Raw genomic sequence first — 21,361 nt, 5'->3', positions numbered from 1 at the left:
CACACACACACACACACGTCCCGGAAACGGCGAGGCAAATGGGCAAACCTCTTAATGTGTGGCCCCAGTTCACCTAGCAATAAACAGGTACGGGATGTAACTCGAGGGGTTGTGGCCTCGCTTTTCCGGCGTGTGTTGTGTGATGTGGTCTCAGTCCTATCCGAAGATCGGTCTATGAGGTCTGAGCTCACTCCGTGATGGGGAAGACTGGCTGGGTGACCAGCAGACGACCGAGGTGAACACACACACATACACAAGCACACAAATCCTTTCCCTCTGCTCTTCCATAACAACTTAATGCTCTAAGCCAGCTGGATTTCTCTTCCCCTTATCCTTAGCTGCAGGAGTCTTCAGATTGTGACTTTTCTACATATTTCTTTTTTACTTGAGCTTACATAGGTAGACTCTCTCTCTCTCTCTCTCTCTCTCTCTCTCTCTCTCTCTCTCTCTAACCTGAATTTTCATAGCCCGCCAAGAAATTTTTACGTTAGTAGTAGCTGTAGTATTCGTGATCCGTGAATGCTAAGACTAAGATCCGATCCCATTAGGATATATATATGCAAGTAATTACTGAACACGTAATAAAGCAAGGGTTTTTGGGGACGTAAATGTAAGATAGGGGTAGTATCACAGATCAGAGGGACAGTCGGTCACACAGAAGCAAAAAAGTAAAGAGCAATTATGGATAAGAAAAAGGAAAGATGATCATTAATGCGACAACAATTACCAGGATGTGTCTGTTATCAGCGGCGCCCCGTGACAGTGGCGGCGCCATAATGAACTGATGGTGAAAGTTAGAGCTGTGAAAATGGCAGTCAGCGAAGGGAACAGTGCCCCTTGAGTGTAAACATCCCCATAGTTGCCCTAGATGAATTTTAACACACGGCAACTGTCTTTGTGAATAGTGAACAAATACCAAACGTTAGTGCGGTGTTAATATGTCAGTGAAGGAAGGGAACACTGCCCCCTTGGTGTAAAAACTCTCTGGTGGCCGCAACTTGAGGTGCACGGCCGCTACTTACTATATCCAAAACCCACGACAAGGCGATGGAGGCGTCAGAGAGCCCCTCGCTGCTGGAGGAGGTGCTTACTTCCTCTGAAAGCGACCAACTAGACAGCCTCATCTTCGGGAACTTCACTAATCTCTCCAACAACCTGTCGTGGCTGTTCAACGTGTCGGACGGTCTCAACATCAACATCGACCTTATCAATAAGTTCCAGCGAAACAGACGGGTGGATGACGTCGCCTACTACGCCCTTATCGCCATGTACAGCGTCCTCATCGTACTGGGCTCCACCGGGAACTCCATGGTGGTGGCGGCAGTCATCCGGCAGCCCGCCATGAGGACTGCCCGCAACGTATTCATCATCAACCTGGCCATCTCCGACCTGCTGCTGTGCCTGGTGACGATGCCCCTCACCTTGGTGGAGCTGCTCTCACAGTACTGGCCTCTCGGGGACCAGCCCTTCCTGTGCAAGCTGGTGGGCACGCTGCAGGCCACCTCCATCTTCGTGTCCACTATCTCCATCACAGCCATTGCCCTCGACAGGTACCAGGTGGGTGGCTCAATGTGGTAAATCGACTTCATTACAATGCTGAATAGTAGCACGCCTTTAGTTCCCTGCATGGTTGTTTGGAGGTACTTCTGACTAGCTACTGGGTAAAGAGATAAGATAGTGGAATTGAAGGATCCTCTCATAACACTCCCTCCAGCTTGATGAGGCAGGTTAGGATTGAAATGAGGAGCAGCGGCAGTAACGGCAGCACAAAGACACAAAGAGGAACAAGGAGCAGCAGACCTCATGACACTAGAACTGACAGGTATAGTGTGGTGTATTAAAATAAACAGATAGGATAGAACCACCAACAGTAAACAAAAAAAAGGAAAGACACATAAGAAAATAATCACACAAAAAAAAAAAAAATGCAATGAAGTTATAAGCAGAGAAAATGCAGGACGAATAGCTAGCCAGCCAGCAAACCTACATTCTTTCTTTTATTACAATGTCTCAGCATTCCTGAAAGACAGCTCATGGCGGACACTAGACACTGGGGAGTCTAATAACTTCCTCTCCCCTGCCTCATGTTCACCCTCACCGTCTCTGTGGATCGCTCAAGGCTTACTTTATCTCAGCGTTCCTCTGTTAAATGTTCCAGTAAGTCTCTTTTATGAGCTTACCGTGTTTCTCTCTATTTTTCTTGCTTCGTTTTCTTTCCGGTTGTGTGTGTCAGGATTAGAAGTTTTGCACATCTTGGTATCTCTTTTTCTCATCTTGTTAATTTCATCTTCCTTATAATCTTCTTTTTTATAAGTTTGTGGCATTCTTTTATATTTTCTTGCTTCTTGTCCTTCATTTTGTTTTCCTTGTGTTCAATCTGTTGTGTTTCTATCAAAGCTAAGATCTTCAGCTTCCTTTTCCTGGTCGTGTTTTTTTCACTCCTTTATATTTTCTTGCTGCGTATTCTTTATTTTGTTTTCCTAGAGTTCAATTTGTTGTGTATAGTGGAACCATGCATGCTTTGGGGTCCGAGGGGTCTCCAAGCGCACGGGTTCAAATCCTGTCCACGGTCCGAGTGTATGGGCTTCCTCACTTGGGGCAACAGTTTCCTAGCGGGTGGGCTTTGAGATAGGAGGTACCACAAAAAGTATCCCCTTTAGCCCATAAATTCCCGTGAAAAGCCCACGTGGTATAAAAAAAAGTTAAGATTTTGAGTTTCTACGTATCTCCAACTTGTTCTTCTTAATCGTCTCTTTCACTCCTGTATATTTTCTTGCTCGAATTCTTCAATTTTGTTTTGCTTATGTTGAATCTGTTGTGTTTCTATCAAATGGTATAAAAAAAAAGGTAAGATCTTGAGTTTCTATGTATCTCTAGTTTGTTCTTCCTGATCGTCTCTTTCATTCCTGTAAATTTTCTTGCTCCGTATTCGTCATTTTATTTTCCTTGTGTTGAATCTGTTGTGTTTCTATCAAAGGTGACTGTTTCTTTCACTCTTGATTAAAATATATTAATCTCAGTTTCATACTTTTATTTCTGTTTTAGATATTTTCAAATTGTTTCAGTCTATTTCGTTCCTTCTTCATTTTTTCTTTTTTCTTCATTGCGTCTCTTTGTGTATAGATTAAAATTTCTCTTTATCCAGTTAGCTTTTTATTTAATAGGATAATTTTACGCATTAAGGGATTAATTTCTTATTATTTAGTTGTGTCCCTGTGAATACTTATATCTCCTACGCGTTCTTACTACCAACCTTTGTGTGTCTAGATTAAGATTTTCCTCCTCCATCTTCTATTTATTTTTTAAAGTCCACTCTACTTTTCTCTAACAATGCTTTTTTTTTTTTCAGGGATTTATGTCTGATTAATTTAATTTGTTAATCTGAATATATCTCTTTCATTTTTTTCTGCCAACGCCTTTGTGTCTGGAGTATATTTATTCCTTCTCCAAGAGTTGTTTTTCCGTGGAATCTTGGAATATTTTTACCGTCACTTCGATACAATTAATTAGTTGTGCTCTTATATAAACACCTTTTCCCTTGTATTTTTTACTTTTCCGGTCGCTTCTTTATGATTTCAGAACTTTACTCTCATTTCTATGTAGATCTTCAGATCCTTCTTGTTGTTATTAGTTTAATTTTTGAAGGACTTAAATCTGAGAGAGAGAGAGGAGAGGAGAGAGAGAGAGAGAGAGAGAGAGAGAGAGAGAGAGAGAGAGAGAGAGAGAGAGAGAGAGAGAGAGAGAGAGAGAGAGAGAGAGAGAGAGAGAGAGAGAGAGAGAGAGAGAGAGAGAGAGAGAGAGAGAGAGAGAGAGAGAGAGAGAGAGAGAGAGAGAGAGAGAGAGAGAGAGAGAGAGAGAGAGAGAGAGAGAGAGAGAGAGAGAGAGAGAGAGAGAGAGAGAGAGAGAGAGAGAGAGAGAGAGAGAGAGAGAGAGAGAGAGAGAGAGAGAGAGAGAGAGAGAGAGAGAGAGAGAGAGAGAGAGAGAGAGAGAGAGAGAGAGAGAGAGAGAGAGAGAGAGAGAGAGAGAGAGAGAGAGAGAGAGAGAGAGAGAGAGAGAGAGAGAGAGAGAGAGAGAGAGAGAGAGCTCATTTTAGGAGAGTTAGCATATCGCATCAAAACACGCGTTCTCCTCACAAATATTCACATTTTCTCCAAAAAAAAAAAAAAAACGTTTGCTCATTAACTTCGGGAAATGGTTGGAGCTTCCTTGTAAATTCAACAAAAAGATAAAAAATAAAAGAGAAAAAGAAACCTTAAAAATATTTTGAGTTAGTTCCACTTTTCCTTTTTCTCAGATTACAAGTGAGGTCTAAATATTTGGCCATCTTTTGTTGGAAATTCATTATTAAATCAAATCTCTCTCTCTCTCTCTCTCTCTCTCTCTCTCTCTCTCTCTCTCTCTCTCTCTCTCTCTCTCTCTCTCTCTCTCTCTCTCTCTCTCTCTCTCTCTCTCACTCTCACTCACTCTCTCTCTCTCTCTCCACACCTGCTGTTCCGGGTCAATGTGCAGCTAATGGGCGGTAATGGACAGTCACTCTCTTCCTCCACTCGTCAAAACTTAATATCGCAGTGTGCTTTGTTCTGTAAGCTCCTCTCACTCCCTTTCCTCTTATTCTTCCTAGACATTATTACAGTGTTATTTGTGTCCTGGAGGCTACATGCGCGTATATCCTACTCAGTAACATGTGAAAAAAAGCTTCTATTTAAGTATTATTTCTTCTATTTCTCTCTTCTACGGATTCTGCTTTTTCTCCTATTGGTCTTGATGATAAATTTCTTTCCTGATCCTGTAAAGAGAACGTACTCAGAAATATGATAATTTTCCTAAGTACTCTATCATCAATGTTCTTTGGTGATTTATCCTTGAGTTTGTATTTTTCTTGTTTTTTTTATGTTTGTGTTGTCTGTAGCGTTCACAAATCATTATCTGAAATAGGAGCGACAGAATTCTCGAAGCATTTCATCATTCATCTTTTCGTTTTTAATTATATTTCGTAATTATTTTGCCTCCAAGAATCCCAAGCAGTCTCGCCAGCTGAAGCAAGACGACACGGGAAGGAAAAGGAAAAGAAACATACGATGAGAATGACAATAAATTCATGAACTCCACCGTATTACGAATCTGCATTTACTGCGAATTTCCTCCGCTATTTTCTTGAATGATTCTCCACTCGGCTCTCAATCGCCATGTCTTTCCGTCTTTTATGACTGGCTGCAGGAGGAAAGACTTAATGCCCTAATACTTTCTTCAATGTGTCTCTTTTTCTCTGCTCTTTGAGTCAAGGAGACAGTTCAAGGACACAAAGAATTAAACAAGAGCCGCTGGGAATAAAAAAATAATCTAAAAAGAGGTTAAAATGATAAGGGAAGCTACAAAAAATGACCAGACTTACAGACAGCATGGCATTATTTATTCTACTACCATTACCTTCAAGGACACAAAGAATTAAACAAGGGCCGCTAGGTACAAAAAAATTAAAAAGAGGTTAAAAATGATAAGGGACGCTACAAAAAATTACCAGGACAACAGATAGCATGGCATTTATTTATTTTATTACTTTTACCTTCAGGAGCAAGAAAAATGAAACAATGACCAATGGGTAGGAAAAAAATAATAAGGGAAGCTACAAGATTGACCAGGCTTACAGATGGTAGTCTTTGTATATAACTATAAAATACGGCATTAATTATTCTATCACTATTACGTTCAGGAGCATGGTAAGTTAGACAAGGGCCGCTAGGTATTAAAAAATGTACAAAAATGTCAAGATAATAAGGGAAGTAACAAGAAAGGCTTAAAGATATAATTAAAAAAAAAATGGCATTATTCTATTACTATCACCACCTGTCACTCTCATCCATAAAACCCGCACCACCACTGAAAAAGAATGAATAAATAAGCTGAATAAAAATAGATAGAATAGAACAAAGAGAGAAAAAAAAAAAACTATGAGAGATTGTACAAGTTTGTGTAGTGTAATTCTGTAGTGTATTTATTTCTTTTTTTTGCGTGTGAAAAAAAAATAAATATCAACGTTCAATCCGCTTTTATTGTCAAAAAATATCACAATTCCTCTATTTTCTTTTCTCCTGCAATTCTCTTCACGTTGCTAAAGGACAGAAAACGTAATACCTATTGTTCGCTTTTTTTCACAATACTGTGCAGGTAAAATAAACGAGTCTCTTTTTAGTACTTGATAAATATCGTTTCTTTCAATTTTTCTTTTTCCGCAATGCTTTTTACGGAATTAGCAGGGCGTAATACCTATTTGCTTACTTTCCCACTGGTGACTTTTGCTGGTAAAATCAATAAATCTTTACTGTATTCAAATAAGCGAGGTAAGGAACGCAAGTCTTCACTCTTCCTCCCAACTGCAATATATTTTCTATTCTTTTCTTTGGTGCAACACAGGAACATATATGCATAATTGAATAAAGCCTCTTCGGAATTCACTTTCTTTGTCTGCTTCTCTGGCAAAACCTGATACAATTACCTGAGCGCAACACAAAGGCACCGCGACCAAGACGACTGTAGGTCCTTTTGCCTCAATTCGTAACTCTATTATTTTGAAGGTCTGAGCGTTCAACTATGTCCAGTTACCTCACTCCGTCAAAGTTGTAAATACTTCTTGTTCAGGATAGTAAGTTAATTAATTCTCGCTTTCTCCCTGTCAGGATGTTTTTTCACCCAGTTCAGGGAAGTAACGCACGCACACATGCACAAGAAACACACACCATTACACATACACACACACAAGAGCAAGCACACACACTGACAGAATAATAGGAAAGAAACGAAAGAAATAGAGTGCAACTTGGTGCAACACTTTGAAATTTTATATAAGAGTTAGGGTGTGAAGTCTTTGTGTGTGTGTGTGTGTGTGTGTGTGTGTGTGTGTGTGTGTGTGTGTGATTCCAGTCTAACATAATATCAGCTAAAACACCAGCTTCCGGTAACTCATTCATATCATTCATAGTTTTTATTTTTTTATTTATACCATGTGGGCTTTTCACGGGAATTTCTGGGCTAAAGGGGATATTTTTTGTAGTACCTCCTATCTCAAAGCCCACCCGCTAGGAAACCGTTGCCCCGAGTGAGGAAGCTCAACCTACACTCGGACATGGACAGGATTCGAACCCGTGCGCTTGGAGACCCCTCGGACCCCAAAGCACGCATGGTTCCACTGCACCACGGCGGCCCACATTATGTTTTATATTCATCTTTGTGTGTGGAATATTTGGCGCACAAAGAGAGGGAGGGACCTGCTTTTCTCTCCACTACCCTCTCGTTCGGGAAGCAGTTTGCCCAATATACTCCTGCATATATCACAGCGTTCATGAATAATAAAAAAGACAGGGTGACGGGGAAGCAGCAACATAGCAACACCCGCGACGATGCTCTGGGCCTTTTCCGAAATAATTTACAGTATGTTGATCGGCATGTTTATCTCCTTGATTTATGGTTCGTGGTATGCTGCGGAGGGATGCTTTTATGGCTGGTGTTCTCAAGCGTTTCGTCATCTTATCTTTTACAACTTTTGACAGGGTATTATCAGATTTATTAATGTGCTTCCACGGTTCTAGTGGCAGTTTAACCCCTTCAGCGCCATGATGTGTTTCCATATTCGTTCTGCTTACTATTTAATGATTTTATACAACTTCAGAAACTCATGTGTGGATTAAAATAGTGAAGACTGTGTCCATTAATCTTTTGACTTCCATAAACCCCCTCCTCATGTTAACAAAATGGCCTAATCGTACACAAATCTCACGGTAAAAATGTGTCCCAGTATTGAAGGGGTTAACAAAGATTCTGCATCGTCAATAGAAAAAAAAAAAAAAAACCTGAGAGTTGGAATCATCTTTGTGCTTTTTGGAGAAGTTGTTATGAAAGCGAATAGTGTTTTAAAATGTGAATGATTCGTCAAACTATACAGATCTGATAAAATGATGGCAAAGATTTTGATATAAGAAGATACAATTACACTAGCGTTGCTTTTATATACATGAAACGTTTACAGTAAAAATAATGTGCTTCAGTATCGCGGTGGTCACGTCTCCACTCTCAGAGCAGGAGTGGATAGCATGTCACGTTTTACCGGATTTTGAGAATAACAAGAATAAATGTTTTGGCGTTGGAGCTCACTCAAGTAGCAGCAAGCATCCTCTTACACCAATCTCTTCACTGAGGAGATGACTTTACAAAGGGGCATGAGTGTACTGTGAATTTTCCTGTTTTGTGACAGCGTGAAGAGTCGTAGATCGAATGGTAAAAGCAAACCTCTCCCTTATCTCCCTCTCCACAAAATAAAAAGATTTAGACCAGGCAGCCATACACTCATCGATTGTATACTGCTGTACCTGGTAGCGCTGCCAGGCAGGGTACGTGGGAAGCACTCTTCGTTCCTTCCACACACGTATCCTGAGCATTTAGGCAGCTCATGTGAGACTGATCACTCACTCGCCACTCCTCCCGCTCATCCGTCAAGAACCATAGTACCTCTTGTAAGGTCAGATTAACAAGGGTTTCCAGCAACGTATCTTCAACTTCTTGCTCTCTAAAACACTAAAAGGCAACATTTCACCTGCACAATGATATCTGTAAAGGTAGCATCTTAACCCCTTCATTACTGAGACGTGTTCTTACCTTTTAGGTGTGATTACATGATTTTATTTGAATTATGAAGGGGGTATGGAGGTCAGAGGATTAATGGCTAGAGTCATCACTATCTTAATCCCCACATAAGTTTCTGAAGCCGTATAAAATCACCAAATAGTAAATGATATAAATACGCAAACGCATCAAACTGAAGAGATTAAAGGGGACACAAACACGAACATTGAAGAGAAATAGATCTTGGTTGCCTGCGCCAGAATTAGGGCAGTACTCTTAAACGTTTTGCTCTCTCACCATCACTACTTTCCAAAGAGCTTTAGTTGAAGGTGTTCATGTTTTTAACCCCTTCAATACTGTGACACATTTTTACCTTGAGTTTTGTGCACGAGTAGACCATTTTATTGACATTAGGAAGGGTCTACGGAAGTCAGAAGATTAATGGCCACAGTCTTCACTATTTTCATCCGCTCCATAAGATTCTGAAACTGTATAAACTATTTTGATTCCCCACCTAAGTTTCTGAAGCTGTATAAAATCAGTAAATCACCAAATAGTAAACAGAATAAATATGGAAGTGCGTCATGGTACTGAAGGGTTTAAGGGTATTTTTATGGTTCCGGTGATGGACTGGCAAGATTTATGGATTATTATTAGGAGAAACTATCTTGAAAATCCGGCTAGTCGTCTCTGTGGCCCTGGAAAACTGTCGTGGTGAGAGAGAGCAAGGCGTTTCTGACTCACCATAACACTTAGATACGTATTCAGAAACGCTTTGCTCTCTCACTGCGACTAATTTCAAAGGCCACAGAGATGATTAGCGGAGTTTTCAAAAGTGTCTCTCCAGTCAAGAAGGCAGAAATCTAGTTAGTTTGTCATTTGAACCGTAAAAACACCTTAAAAAACACGTATAACCATAAATAAAGCCTTTAAAATAATGAAGGTGAGGTGCAAAAGTGTTTTGAGAATACGAACCTTAGTAAGCATGGCGTGCTATCAAAAACAGAACTATCATAACACCTTAACGTAAATCACCCCAGTCTTTCGAATCCACGACCAATATTCGAGAGAAAGTCACAGCGAGAAGACACAACCAATATATGTCGTCTTGGCAGGAAGAACGATAAGGGAAGCAATACGCACTGTAAGTCCAAGGGGAGACTAATACATAAGGCCTAACATCTCCTTATTCAGTGCGAGAGTCTTCCCTGTCGCCTACACATCGCGGGACACTGTAGGGCTTCATCCTCGCTGGCCTGGAAAGGAAGGAAGGACGCCACCTTCCTACCAGTGGCTAAGGGATCGACCCTTCCACCGTAGGCTCTACTAGTCATTGGGTCTCTCTCTCTCTCTCTCTCTGGCTAACTGTTTCTTTTCGCTTTTATATGATTTGAGTTTTCTTTTATTTTTTTTAGAAAGAGAGAGAGAGAGAGAGAGAGAGAGAGAGAGAGAACGTGTGTGTGTGTGTGTGTGTGTGTGTGTGTGTGTGTGTGTGTGTGTGTGTGTGTGTGTGTGTGTGTGTGTGTGTGTGTGTGTGTGTGTTGAGGTATCGTCAGTATGAGGAGGGTAATCAAGTCAGTTATTTTTCTTTCGTGTTTTTCTTCCCTTTAGTTCTTTTTTTTTTTACTCCTGTTTTCTAGTTTTGCTCTTTTTTTACAGGTAACTTTTTTTCTATACTTCTGTAGTCCTTACTCGACTTCTCCAACTAATGGAAAGGAAAAGGAAAAGAAAAGAATATGGCTGCCAGTCACATTCAGGTTGAGTGGATATCATTTCGCCTACTTCTCCACCTCCACCTTCTCCTCCTCCTCCTCCTCCTCCTTCTCCTTCTCCTCCTTCTCCTCCTCCTCCTTCTCCTTCTCCTCCTCCTCCTCCTCCTCCTCCTCCTCCTCCTCCTCCTCCTCCTCCTCCTCCTCCTCCTCCAGGTTTATCTTACTTCTTTCTTGCCTACAGTGATGGCTCTGACACCTCTCTCTCTCTCTCTCTCTCTCTCTCTCTCTCTCTCTCTCTCTCTCTCTCTCTCTCTCTCTCTCTATCTATCTATCTATCTATTTTCTTACTTCTTTACTCTCTATCACTGAAAACCACTATAATCATCTTTCTTCATGTCAAAACACTCCTTTTCTCCATTAATTGTGAAGAATTTTGAAGATTATTACAGTTTCTATCACTCTTTTGTTTAATGGGGTTCTGCCTATCTGTTATTTTGTATTTCTTTTATCTATTTTTACCGGCAGTGGTTGGAACACTCGGCAGTATCACGCGTGCCTTCTCTTCATTCGTTCTTTGCTCACCTGAGACTTCTGTTAAGAGTATGAAGGAAAGGAAAGGAAAGAGAAATAAAAACACCTTGTGGTTTGGACACGTATTGATACTTTCTTGAAAACCAATACTACACTGATGCCTACACTCTCACACCAATCCACCCATCCATACACACACACACACACACACACACACACACACACACACACACACACACACACACATGCCCATCTACCCCCCCCCTCACCACACACATACACATAGACACACACACACACACACACACACACACACACACACACACACACACACGGTAATAACTGGTGTAAATGAACTTGCTATAATTGTCTTCGCTTGGCAGTTTCGAGGACTCTCATTCCCTCCTTCACCCCTCTTGACAGCCAATCTTTCTCTCTCTTTTCTCTCTGTGCAGTCTCTCATCGTCTTGCTTCTGGTAACACGTAAAATATCAACCATTCAAGACTAACAGGGAGTAAATGTTAACCACAGGGAGAAAATATCAACCACTCGCGACTAGCAAGGAGAAAACTCTGACCTAGAAATAGCGGAAGGCAAACTTAATTGGAAAATCCCCATAGGAGCAGCGACAACTTTTAAAAATAGGATGATATTGCTGTAATAGTAGTAGTAGCAGCAGCAGCAACAGTAGTAGTAGTAGTAGTAGTAGTAGTAGTAGTAGTAGTAGTAGTAGTAGTAGTAGTAGTAGTAGTAATAGTAGAAGCAGGAATTAGTGTGACTGAAAGAACGTAAACGAAGTACAATTTACTTAATGAATTTTGACATCTTTCATTTTCCTTAATTCTACTTAATGAACATAATCAACATTGAATATGTGTGTGTGTGTGTGTGTGTGTGTGTGTGTGTGTGTGTGTGTGTGTGTGTGTGTGTGTAGCAGCCTTATATAATCCTGCACACGACTAGAGGGATGTTACATGTTACGTCAACACCAGGAATATTAGATGGGAAAGTCGGCCATATTTTCACGTTCATATTTACCTCACTGCCAGCAACTTTTCCGAGCATAAGTCACAGGTGTAGCGCAGTAGGATGCCAGAACAAAGACGTCGAGGGGTGTGTCGTTTTATCGTTCACAACCACCGCTGGAATGAAGTGAGAGCAACGTCTTATACAGGGATGCCACCATTTCATTAGTGATTATTTGAGTATCATGACGCGTTTTCCTATTCATTCTACTTACAATTTGGTGATATTTTACACCTTCAGCAAATTATGTGGGGATTAAAATAATGAAGACTGTGTCCATTAATCTTCTGACCCCATACACACTTCCTAAATCGTCTAATCACACACAAAAGTCATGGTAGAAATGTGTCTCAGAATTGAAGGAGACAAATATTAGGACACTTTTTTGCCTTGAGATTTGTGTACGATTAGATCATTTTACTGACATTGGGAAGGATCTATAGAGGTCAGAAAATTAATGGCCATAGTCTTCACTATTTTAATTGCTCACATGAGTTTCTAAAGCTGTTTAAAATCACTAAATATTAAGCAGAATGAATATGGAAACGCGTCATGGTACTAAAGGGTTAAGTAGATATTAGTAATTTATTATAACCCTCATGAGAATTACAGTTAATACAAATTTTCAGGACCTAGGATACAGATTTATGTGAGCAGCTCGGCGCTCTCTCGCACTTTTAATATTATTCTTATATGCTCTTCGTATTTAATATCACCCTTAGCTTAATGGTCTGACTGAGATATCCATGGTCACACTCACACTCAGACACACATACTCACATACACACACACACACACACACACACACACACACACACACACACACACACACACGCAATAGAAAAAAAAGTAAAGTGATATGTATTACATGAGAGACAAGGTGAAGAAAATGAAGGAGGCGGAGGAGAGAGGGCTGAGTGGAACTACCAGGTAAAAAGAAGGTATGAAACAGCCGGATATTTCCTTCATTCCTCCTCATTCCACATCTCCTGATAAGCCACTATTACGTTGCCCGGGACACACACACACACACACACACACACACACACACACACACACACACACACACACACACACACACAGAGTCATATAAGAGCGCAGTCTTTGTCGGGAACAGTTTTTTAGTCACTTCTCCTGTAATTCCTCCTCTTCCCTCGATATTAAGAGCTCCTGACATATTCTAGATTCTCCGTACTTAATCAGAACCAATCGTCGGAAACGCTACGTTCTCTCAAAGGCGTTATTTTGAAAAGGCACGGAAATAGTTGGTCACATTTTCCTGGATGTTTTTCAAGTGGCTGTACAGAGATCCTTGCCACACTATCACTAAAAAGAATGACACCGCGTTTGAGAATCTTAATAACTTCCACTACCTCTAAAGTATTTGAGGAAAGGAGACTCTGGAATGTTTGACTTCTTCAGTACTGGGATGCATTTTTACTATGAGATTTTACTGACGTTAGGAAGAGTCTAAGGAGGTCAGAAGATTAATGGCTAGAGTCTTCACTATTTCAGTCCCTCACATAAGTTTCTGAAGCTGTATAAAGTCACTAGATAGTAAGCAGAATAAATATGAAAACGAGTCATGGTACTGAACAGATTAACTTCTCCAGTACTGAGACACATTTTTACCATGAGATTTGTGTACGATTAGACCATTTTACTGACATTAGGAAGCGTCTATGGAGGTCAGAAGATTAATGGCAACAGTCTTCACTATTTCAGCTTCCACGCAAGTTTCTGAAGGTGTATAAAAACGCTAAATAGTAACCAGAATGAATATGGAAACGCGTGATGTTAAAAATGTGGAACTGGCGTTACGGGAGGGACATTAAATATTGACTAAGTTTAGAAGAGGAATTTAAAGAAGACTCAGAAATGTTTGAGAATATTGAGCTGGCACTGAGGGACGAACACTGCTATTAACTTGTTCAGAGGAGGAATTTGCAGGAAAAACTCATAAATGTTTGAGAATCTTTACTTGGTATTGAGGAAGGAACACTGACATAGACCAAGTTCAGAAGAGTTTCAAGGTATCTCTGGACTTAAATTACCTCCTCTTTGACGCTCTCTTTCTTTTTCCTTGGTGGGAGAAACAATTAGTGGGACTTTTTCTCCTGGATTTGGTTTTGTCCCTGGGTCTGTCCTTCCTATGTGCAGGAAACGAAATGAAAAAGTGGGTGTGAATGTAGCGTCTCACTTCACTATTGTCCTTGGCAATGCTACAGTCATACACACACAGCGACATGAAAAGAATGAAAGATTACGCCCCAACTTTTGTGTATTGGTAAACTTTTATCATTAAGCTCTCCAACCATTTGTGGGAAGAGACAATGATAGCAAAATGAATGTAGGAATGTGAGGAAAATATTTAAGATGTTTTTTTTTTTTACTCATTCTTAGCTTATATAATTTTTTCATGGTGTGACCTGTTCTTTTCTTCCTTGACTCTCTCTCTCTCTCTCTCTCTCTCTCTCTCTCTCTCTCTCTCTCTCTCTCTCTCTCTCGCTATCTATCTATCTATCTCTCTCTCTCAGATTCTTATTCAACAGCTCTTTACAAATCCACTTCTTGTATTATGGCCAGAGATTTTTCCCTCTCTCTCTCTCTTTCAAACTATAAAACTCTTTTTCATGTTTCCGTGTCGTAAACTTTTGTCCATATCTGTTTCTCGTTTGTTTCAGTCTCCCTCTTCTCCCTTCACCCGACACAGCCTCTCACCTTCCCCCCTCCCTCACCTTCTCTTCCCCTCACCTTCCTCTTCCCCTCATCTTCTCCCTCCTCCCACCCCTCGAGCTGCCTCTTCTTTCTCTTTTCATTAATTTTGTTTCGCCTCGTTTTCTCTCTGGATCTAATAACCTTGAACTAAAAGAAAAGAAAAAAAAAGAAGAGAAGACAATAAATCAGTGTTGCATTGACATTCGTTCCAAACAATTACGTAAGAGTTTTAGGTTAGGTCGAATGAGAGGACACACCCACCCACACACACACACACACACACACACACACACACACACACACACACACACACACACAAAGACCTCGTAAACGTTAAGCTTTATGGGCGGGTGCAGCATTTCCTTTACAAGAGAGAGAGAGAGAGAGAGAGAGAGAGAGAGAGAGAGAGAGAGAGAGAGAGAGAGAGAGAGAGAGAGAGAGAGAGAGAGAGAGAGAGAGAGAGACAGAAAGGAACATAAACAAATTGAGACACAGAAACAGACAAACAAAACCGTACCAAAGAATTGTAACAGTGATGACGGTGACAAGTTAGAAATAACTTTGAATACTCTTCATCCATTATACAACAAACACAACTCGCATTACAGAAGGGCGAGGAAAGCCCATAACCTCTAAAACCACTTCCCTTGCCTTCCGCCCTCTCTCTCTCTGTCTCTCCACTCCCGCATCCATAATCAATGATCTGTCTTTCCCTGTCTCATCCCTCTGCCTGCTAGCCACACTCAGGCCACTCCTCGCCCAGCCACTAGCCACCCAAGAGCTCCATCCCTCGTAAGCTCTCTTCCTTTACTCAGAGCCACTGCCAGTTTACAGTCGAGGGTGATAAAGCTCAGGCAAGGGAATAGAATAACGAAGGAACATAAGACATAAAGAAGACATAGGAGCGGTAGTTTTCTTCACTCATTCGCGCTATTTTTTAAGTCAAAGTCAAGGAGAGGGAATGAATGTGAAGGGTTCAGATTTTGACTCCCTGTTCTCGCTGACCTGTTTGTTGACTTATCTATTCACTTGCTGACTCACGAGTACAAATAGGTTGAAAGGGAGAAGAGGAAGAGATCAATAGGTAGATGAATACTTGTAGAGAGATAGGTACAGATAGATATAGATAGGTTAGTTAGATAGATAGATAGATGAGAGAGAGAGAGAGAGAGAGAGAGAGAGAGAGAGAGAGAGAGAGAGAGAGAGAGAGAGAGAGAATATATATGGTAAGAAATTCGATGCACCATTGTGACGAAATGTTTTCACGGGTAGCCACCACAAAATATCAAGTTTCTATCATTGACTCACTCTATGTTCTCCTTCTCCGCCCCTCGCCTCCTCGCCAACGCCTCCTGCTGACAGTCTGACATCTCATTCTTCAAAAAAAAAAAAAAAAAAAAAAAAAAAAGAAAGAAAGAAAGAAAAATATTACACTTATCCATTTGACACAGGAACAGTCGTCATGTCCAGCCAATTCTTTTGTTTTTGTAGTCTTTCAGTATTTCTCTCTTCCTCTCTCCTCTGTGTCTATTTCTTTCCTCATTCATCTCCTGTCTAGCCTGTCTATCTGGTCGGTGTTCCCTTTGCTTTCCTCCCCCTTCCTCCCCCTTCCTCTGCCTTTCCTGTGTCTTCTTCTGTCTTCCTCTGTCTCTCTTATTCCTTGCCCCTGTCGCTTCTCGTCGCTCGTTGTACACACCATGTCTTCCTCACTTCCCGTTATATTTCTTACACCCACGCGCCGCTATATTTGCAAGGCTCTCTTCCTGCTCTTGATGGATATTAGGTCTAGCTTCCCCCCACGTCCCTGCGCTCTTCACCTCATAGCTCCCATAACTACTCTTGATCTCTAGAGGCATAATTTGATAAATCTTTGATGGATATTGGCTCCACGCTTCTTCCCTTTCTCTCCCTATACCTCCTTGTCCTCTCTCAGGTAACATTCCCGCCCTCACACATGCTGTCTTTATTAATTCTTCTCGTATCTTACCAGGAAAGTCAATTCATTCCCCGAGTCTATGAGATTTATTGGTTCCTGATACATATATGATTTGTTGTTGTATTTATGTATCTGTTTTTCTTTTCTAGCCGAGGATTCAGGTTAGCTCGTAAATTCCTAAGTGCAGGTGTGCGAAAGGGGAACATTCCAGGGAAAATCAAGCAATAATGGGCAGTTTTGGAGTGTTTTTCGTGGAGAACTTAACTGTTGCATTAATGGTTGAAAGAAGGTAGTTTTGTTAGCTTTTCCTCTCTTTTCTATTGTTGGTGTGTGTGTGTGTGTGTGTGTGTGTGTGTGTGTGTGTGTGTGAGAGAGAGAGAGAGAGAGAGAGAGAGAGAGAGAGAGAGAGAGAGAGAGAGAGAGAGAGAGAGAGAGAGAGAGAGAGAGAGAGAGAGAGAGAGAGAGAGAGAGAGAGAGAGAGAGAGAGAGAGAGAGAGAGAGAGAGAGAGAGAGAGAGAGAGAGAAAATGAATGCCTATCACGTTCAATAACAAACAAGAGAAGTCTGACAATAGTGATTCTCGAGGTGAATTTCAACGATTTTCAAAACCCCGTGAGACTCATTTTTAGGTATTGTGAGGCAGAGGAAGGGCATCTCTCCCCTGAAAAGAGCAAGATCATAACATATTCTGACGTACTCATCACTATCAGCTTGGCTCACCACTCTTGTTTATCAGGAAGGCTAGTGGCATACGGAAGGTCTCTCGCTGCAAGACATATTCCTCTCTTGTTTTCCTTTCTTTTCCTTCGTGTTCGTTTTCTAACATTACCCTTGCATTGTCGAGGGAACACGGGACAAAAGAACGCCAGTATTTGCCGACGGTCGTTTTCATTACTGCCTGCACGTCAAACTAGGCCTTTTTGCGCAGTTTCCTCTTCATTATCGCAAGCCTTTGTCATTTTCGCGTTCAAGGAGGAGTGAAGGGGAGTGATATGAGCAGCGAAGCACTCTAACGTCGACTCATTATTCGGAGATCACACTCGATAGAAGTATTGGAACGTCAGGAAAAATAATAACTCCCGAGAATGTAGGTTCGATTGACTTGACGTGTAATGAGAATTGGCGAGTGGATTTTGAGAAAGGACTTAATTTTTTTCCTCATCGCTTTTTATTTGATGCAAAGAAATGTATCTTTTGGGGATGAAAATAATGGAGCAATGAATTAAAACTGTCTATTTCGCTCTCGTCCCTCAATAACGAAAGGCAACAGATTGTCAGATAAGTTAAAAAAAAAAAAAAAACTCTTTCACTCACAATCTGCAGGGAACAATCACCTCTAAGAGTTTGTGATTAAGTGTTGCAATTTCTTACATGACAAGGTTCTTTTGGGAGAGTTTAATATGTGTCTGAATCTCATCGAGTCTTCATAAAATTAATCAGAGTCAGGGATTCTTTGGCCAATTCACGTTAGAAGTCGTCACAGTGGCAGCTTTCTCCCCCATGCACGTGTTCCCTGCTTAGTCTTGTTTAGTTACACGCAATACTAGTTTTTTTTTTTTTTTCGTATCAGAATGTCAGGGGTTAATTCCCTCAAATCTTCTCATTTCTAAGTCAAAAATAACACACACACACACACACACACACACACACACACACACACACACACACACACACACACACACACACACACACACACACACAGAGAATGAGAGAGAGAGAGAGAGAGAGAGAGAGAGAGAGAGAGAGAGAGAGAGAGAGAGAGAGAGAGAGAGAGAGAGAGAGAGAGAACCACTATGTTGAATTGTTAATTCACAAGGCAGTAAAAGTTTCAGACGGCAGGGGTTTATACACAAAATACTTGCACTACACACACACACACACACACACACACACACACACACACACACACACACACACACACAGCAACGCATCCCTTTCTTCCCTCCACGACACCATGAGTAGAAGGAAGCAGTGCAGTAAGAGACGTTCCAATTTTGAAGCTGGACACGAATATAACCAAATTCCCAACACTGCGTTCAACATTCCCACAACCCAAGCACATAGAGGAAACTTTACCACCACATCTTTTTGCAGCTTATAGAATGCCAGGCCAACGGCACACTGATATACGGTACACTGTGAGATTAAGAAAGAAATACGTTAGTGCCATACAAGAACACATAGGAAATTGAGACACGCTCCATGAACATAAAGGGAAATTGAACAAGACAGACCGATAATCTTGTCTTGTTATTTGTCTCCAGCCTTATACTTTCTATACATCTCTGTCTCTCTCTCTCTCTCTCTCTCTCTCTCTCTCTCTCTCTCTCTCTCTCTCTCTCTCTCACCTTAATACAACATGAAATTAAACAAACCACAAATAAACACATTGAATCTAAACTTGAAAGACCAAACGTGAACGAAAACGGCTCAATCCGGATTATAGAAAACGAAACAAAGAAAACTGATAAGAAAAAAAAAATAAACCGGATAAACTTTCAAACATTGGAGAAAAAGACAAAACAAGAAGAGAAACTGAAGAGAAGGTAAAGAATTGGAAAGGATGTGAACCAGTAAAAGGGTACTAATGAAAAACTCTTAGGCAGGGGATTGGTACTTTGGTGAGCAGCAGCTGGTCTGAGGAGAGAGGCAGATAGAAAGTAAGATCTGACAGTCTGGGTGAATGGAGCAGCAGAACCAGATGTAGAGTTTTGTAATCAAGAGTTCTAAGGAAGAAAAAATCACCCTATGTCAAGGATGAGGTTGAAGGGCGATATCACACAGGAATAAGGAATGCCAGTGAAAAGTTTGGGAGTGGAATATTACACATCTAAACACATTCTATCACTTGACCTTTTCCTTGCACGTGTTTCTTGTCACATATTCAAATACCCCATATTTTCTCATCACTTTCCTTATTTAGAAACTACCACCTGTATCTCTAGTCACCTTTTTGCATCTTCCCTTGTTTTATCAGTCTTATATTGTCTATTCAGTGAGAGAAAGCAATGAAAGGAAAAGAATAAGATTGTCATTAGTAAACTCATCTATTTTTAAACACGTGGGCTATTGCAGGAAACAATTTACTCCCTCTTTGAAGTCCTGAAAGTTGATGACCCCGAACTCTTGCCGTATGTCCTCATTTCATACGTACTCATCAAAGCGGATCACACTGAATTGCATGTATTTCTAGAACGCTGCAACATCGAACGGGAAGAAGGAGGCGCCGAAACACACATATGAAAGGGAGTGAGTAATCTGATAAGGCTAACCAAATAATTACCAGAGAGAAATGAATGCCAGTGTGAAAGACGAGCTGATACAAGGTGGAAGTTGAAATTCTCGAGTAATTATTTCCCCTGTTAACCCTTTCAATACTTAGACACATTTTTATCTTGAGATTTGTGTACGATTAGACCATTTTATTGACATTAAGAAGAGTCTATGGAGGTCAGAAGATTAATGGCTAGAGACTTTACTATTCTAATCCCCACATAAGTTTCTGAAGCTGTATAAAATCACCCAATAGTAAGCAGAATGAAAATGGAAACGCGCCACGATACTGAAAGGGTTAATCTGATTCAATGAACTTTGCGTTTTACAGACTTACGAGACCTCCACGCCAATCTGCTCTGAAATACACAAAACTACGTTAATGAATAGCAACTGAATACCGTTCTCCTCGCTTCTTTCCTTTACTACATAGGAAAGGCCTTATCAAAACACCGTACGTCCAAATGAACAAAGCACAGACAATGCCAATAACGAAAAGCTCCGAGAACTTATTTTTACCTCCATTGTAATGTGTATTGCACATGAACATATATCAAGTAAAGCTGAAACATAGAAAATGGGTTTAAAATTAGCATGCACCAGTAATTATTCTTCGGCGCCAGGTAAACATTATTTCAATCCATCAGTGCTGTTTTGTAAAGAGAAACGCGCCACACCTATACGTATGAAGCAAACTGATAGCAAATTGCAGAGAGGATACAGGATAGCTATAGGGTTGTCTAGATGATGAGAGGCGAGGAAGAACACACCTTACCTAACGCACCTGGCCACACAACACAAGAACTGAGGAACCCAAGACATTGAAACCCACTATACTCTATCTTCCCACCAAAACTAGTACAGTGTTGCCATAAGTTTAGACTGATTGCTTGATTGATTGATGGTTTTTATTTCCAAGAAGTTACAAAATTAGCATCATAAACATAAATAATATTGCCTAGTCTGCTGAGCTCTTAACTTTTTCAGTACTGGGACATATTTTTACCTTGAGATTTGCGTACGATTAGACCATTTTATTGACATTAGCAAAGGTTTATGGAGGTCAGGAGATTAATGGCCACAATCTTCACTATTTAAATCTCCCACATGAGTTTCTGAAGCTGTACAAAATCACCAAATAGTAACCAGAGTGAATATGGAAACGCGTCATGGTACTGATGGGGTTAATGGCTCTTAGCAGACATGTTGCTGATCACAAGAGATGAGGATTAGAATTACTTGCAGAAATTGATACGTAATTGCCAGAAGAGAGTTTCACGCCAGAATCAAGTAGAATAATTAATACCTTGATTGGGTTTTGGGAAGTAAAAATACACTTCAATAATTGTGAGTAATTCAGACACGAGAGAATGTAATTAGCAGGGACGTCCTACACCACTTTCTGAAACGAGACGGCAATTTGTGATGACCCTTACAAGATACTCTCCTCTTATCTCCTCCTAATATTGGTCATATTTCTCGATTTCTCATCACGGGAAGGGAACACGACACTAATACCTCACATCTTCATCTCCCATCTGGCAACGGGAT

The 21,361-nt window shown here is 40.7% G+C and overlaps 1 protein-coding gene across 2 annotated transcripts in view; it reads left to right on the top strand.

The window, feature by feature from the left end:
• Positions 1-21,361, top strand: part of LOC123503861 (neuropeptide F receptor-like) — a 120,749-nt gene that overhangs the window by 67,455 nt on the left and 31,933 nt on the right. For both annotated transcript variants that reach the window (XM_045253986.1, XM_045253985.1), the window contains exon 2: positions 731-1,557. In XM_045253986.1, coding sequence (XP_045109921.1) covers positions 1,048-1,557 — 510 coding nt within the window. In that variant the 5' untranslated portion in view covers positions 731-1,047. The remainder of the gene's footprint in view (positions 1-730; positions 1,558-21,361) is intronic.

This window comes from Portunus trituberculatus, chromosome 14 (assembly GCF_017591435.1).
Source record: "Portunus trituberculatus isolate SZX2019 chromosome 14, ASM1759143v1, whole genome shotgun sequence".
NCBI classification, from domain to species: Eukaryota; Metazoa; Arthropoda; class Malacostraca; order Decapoda; family Portunidae; genus Portunus; species Portunus trituberculatus.
Note: the sequence above shows the minus strand (reverse complement) of the source record. Positions and strands in the feature narration are given on the sequence as shown.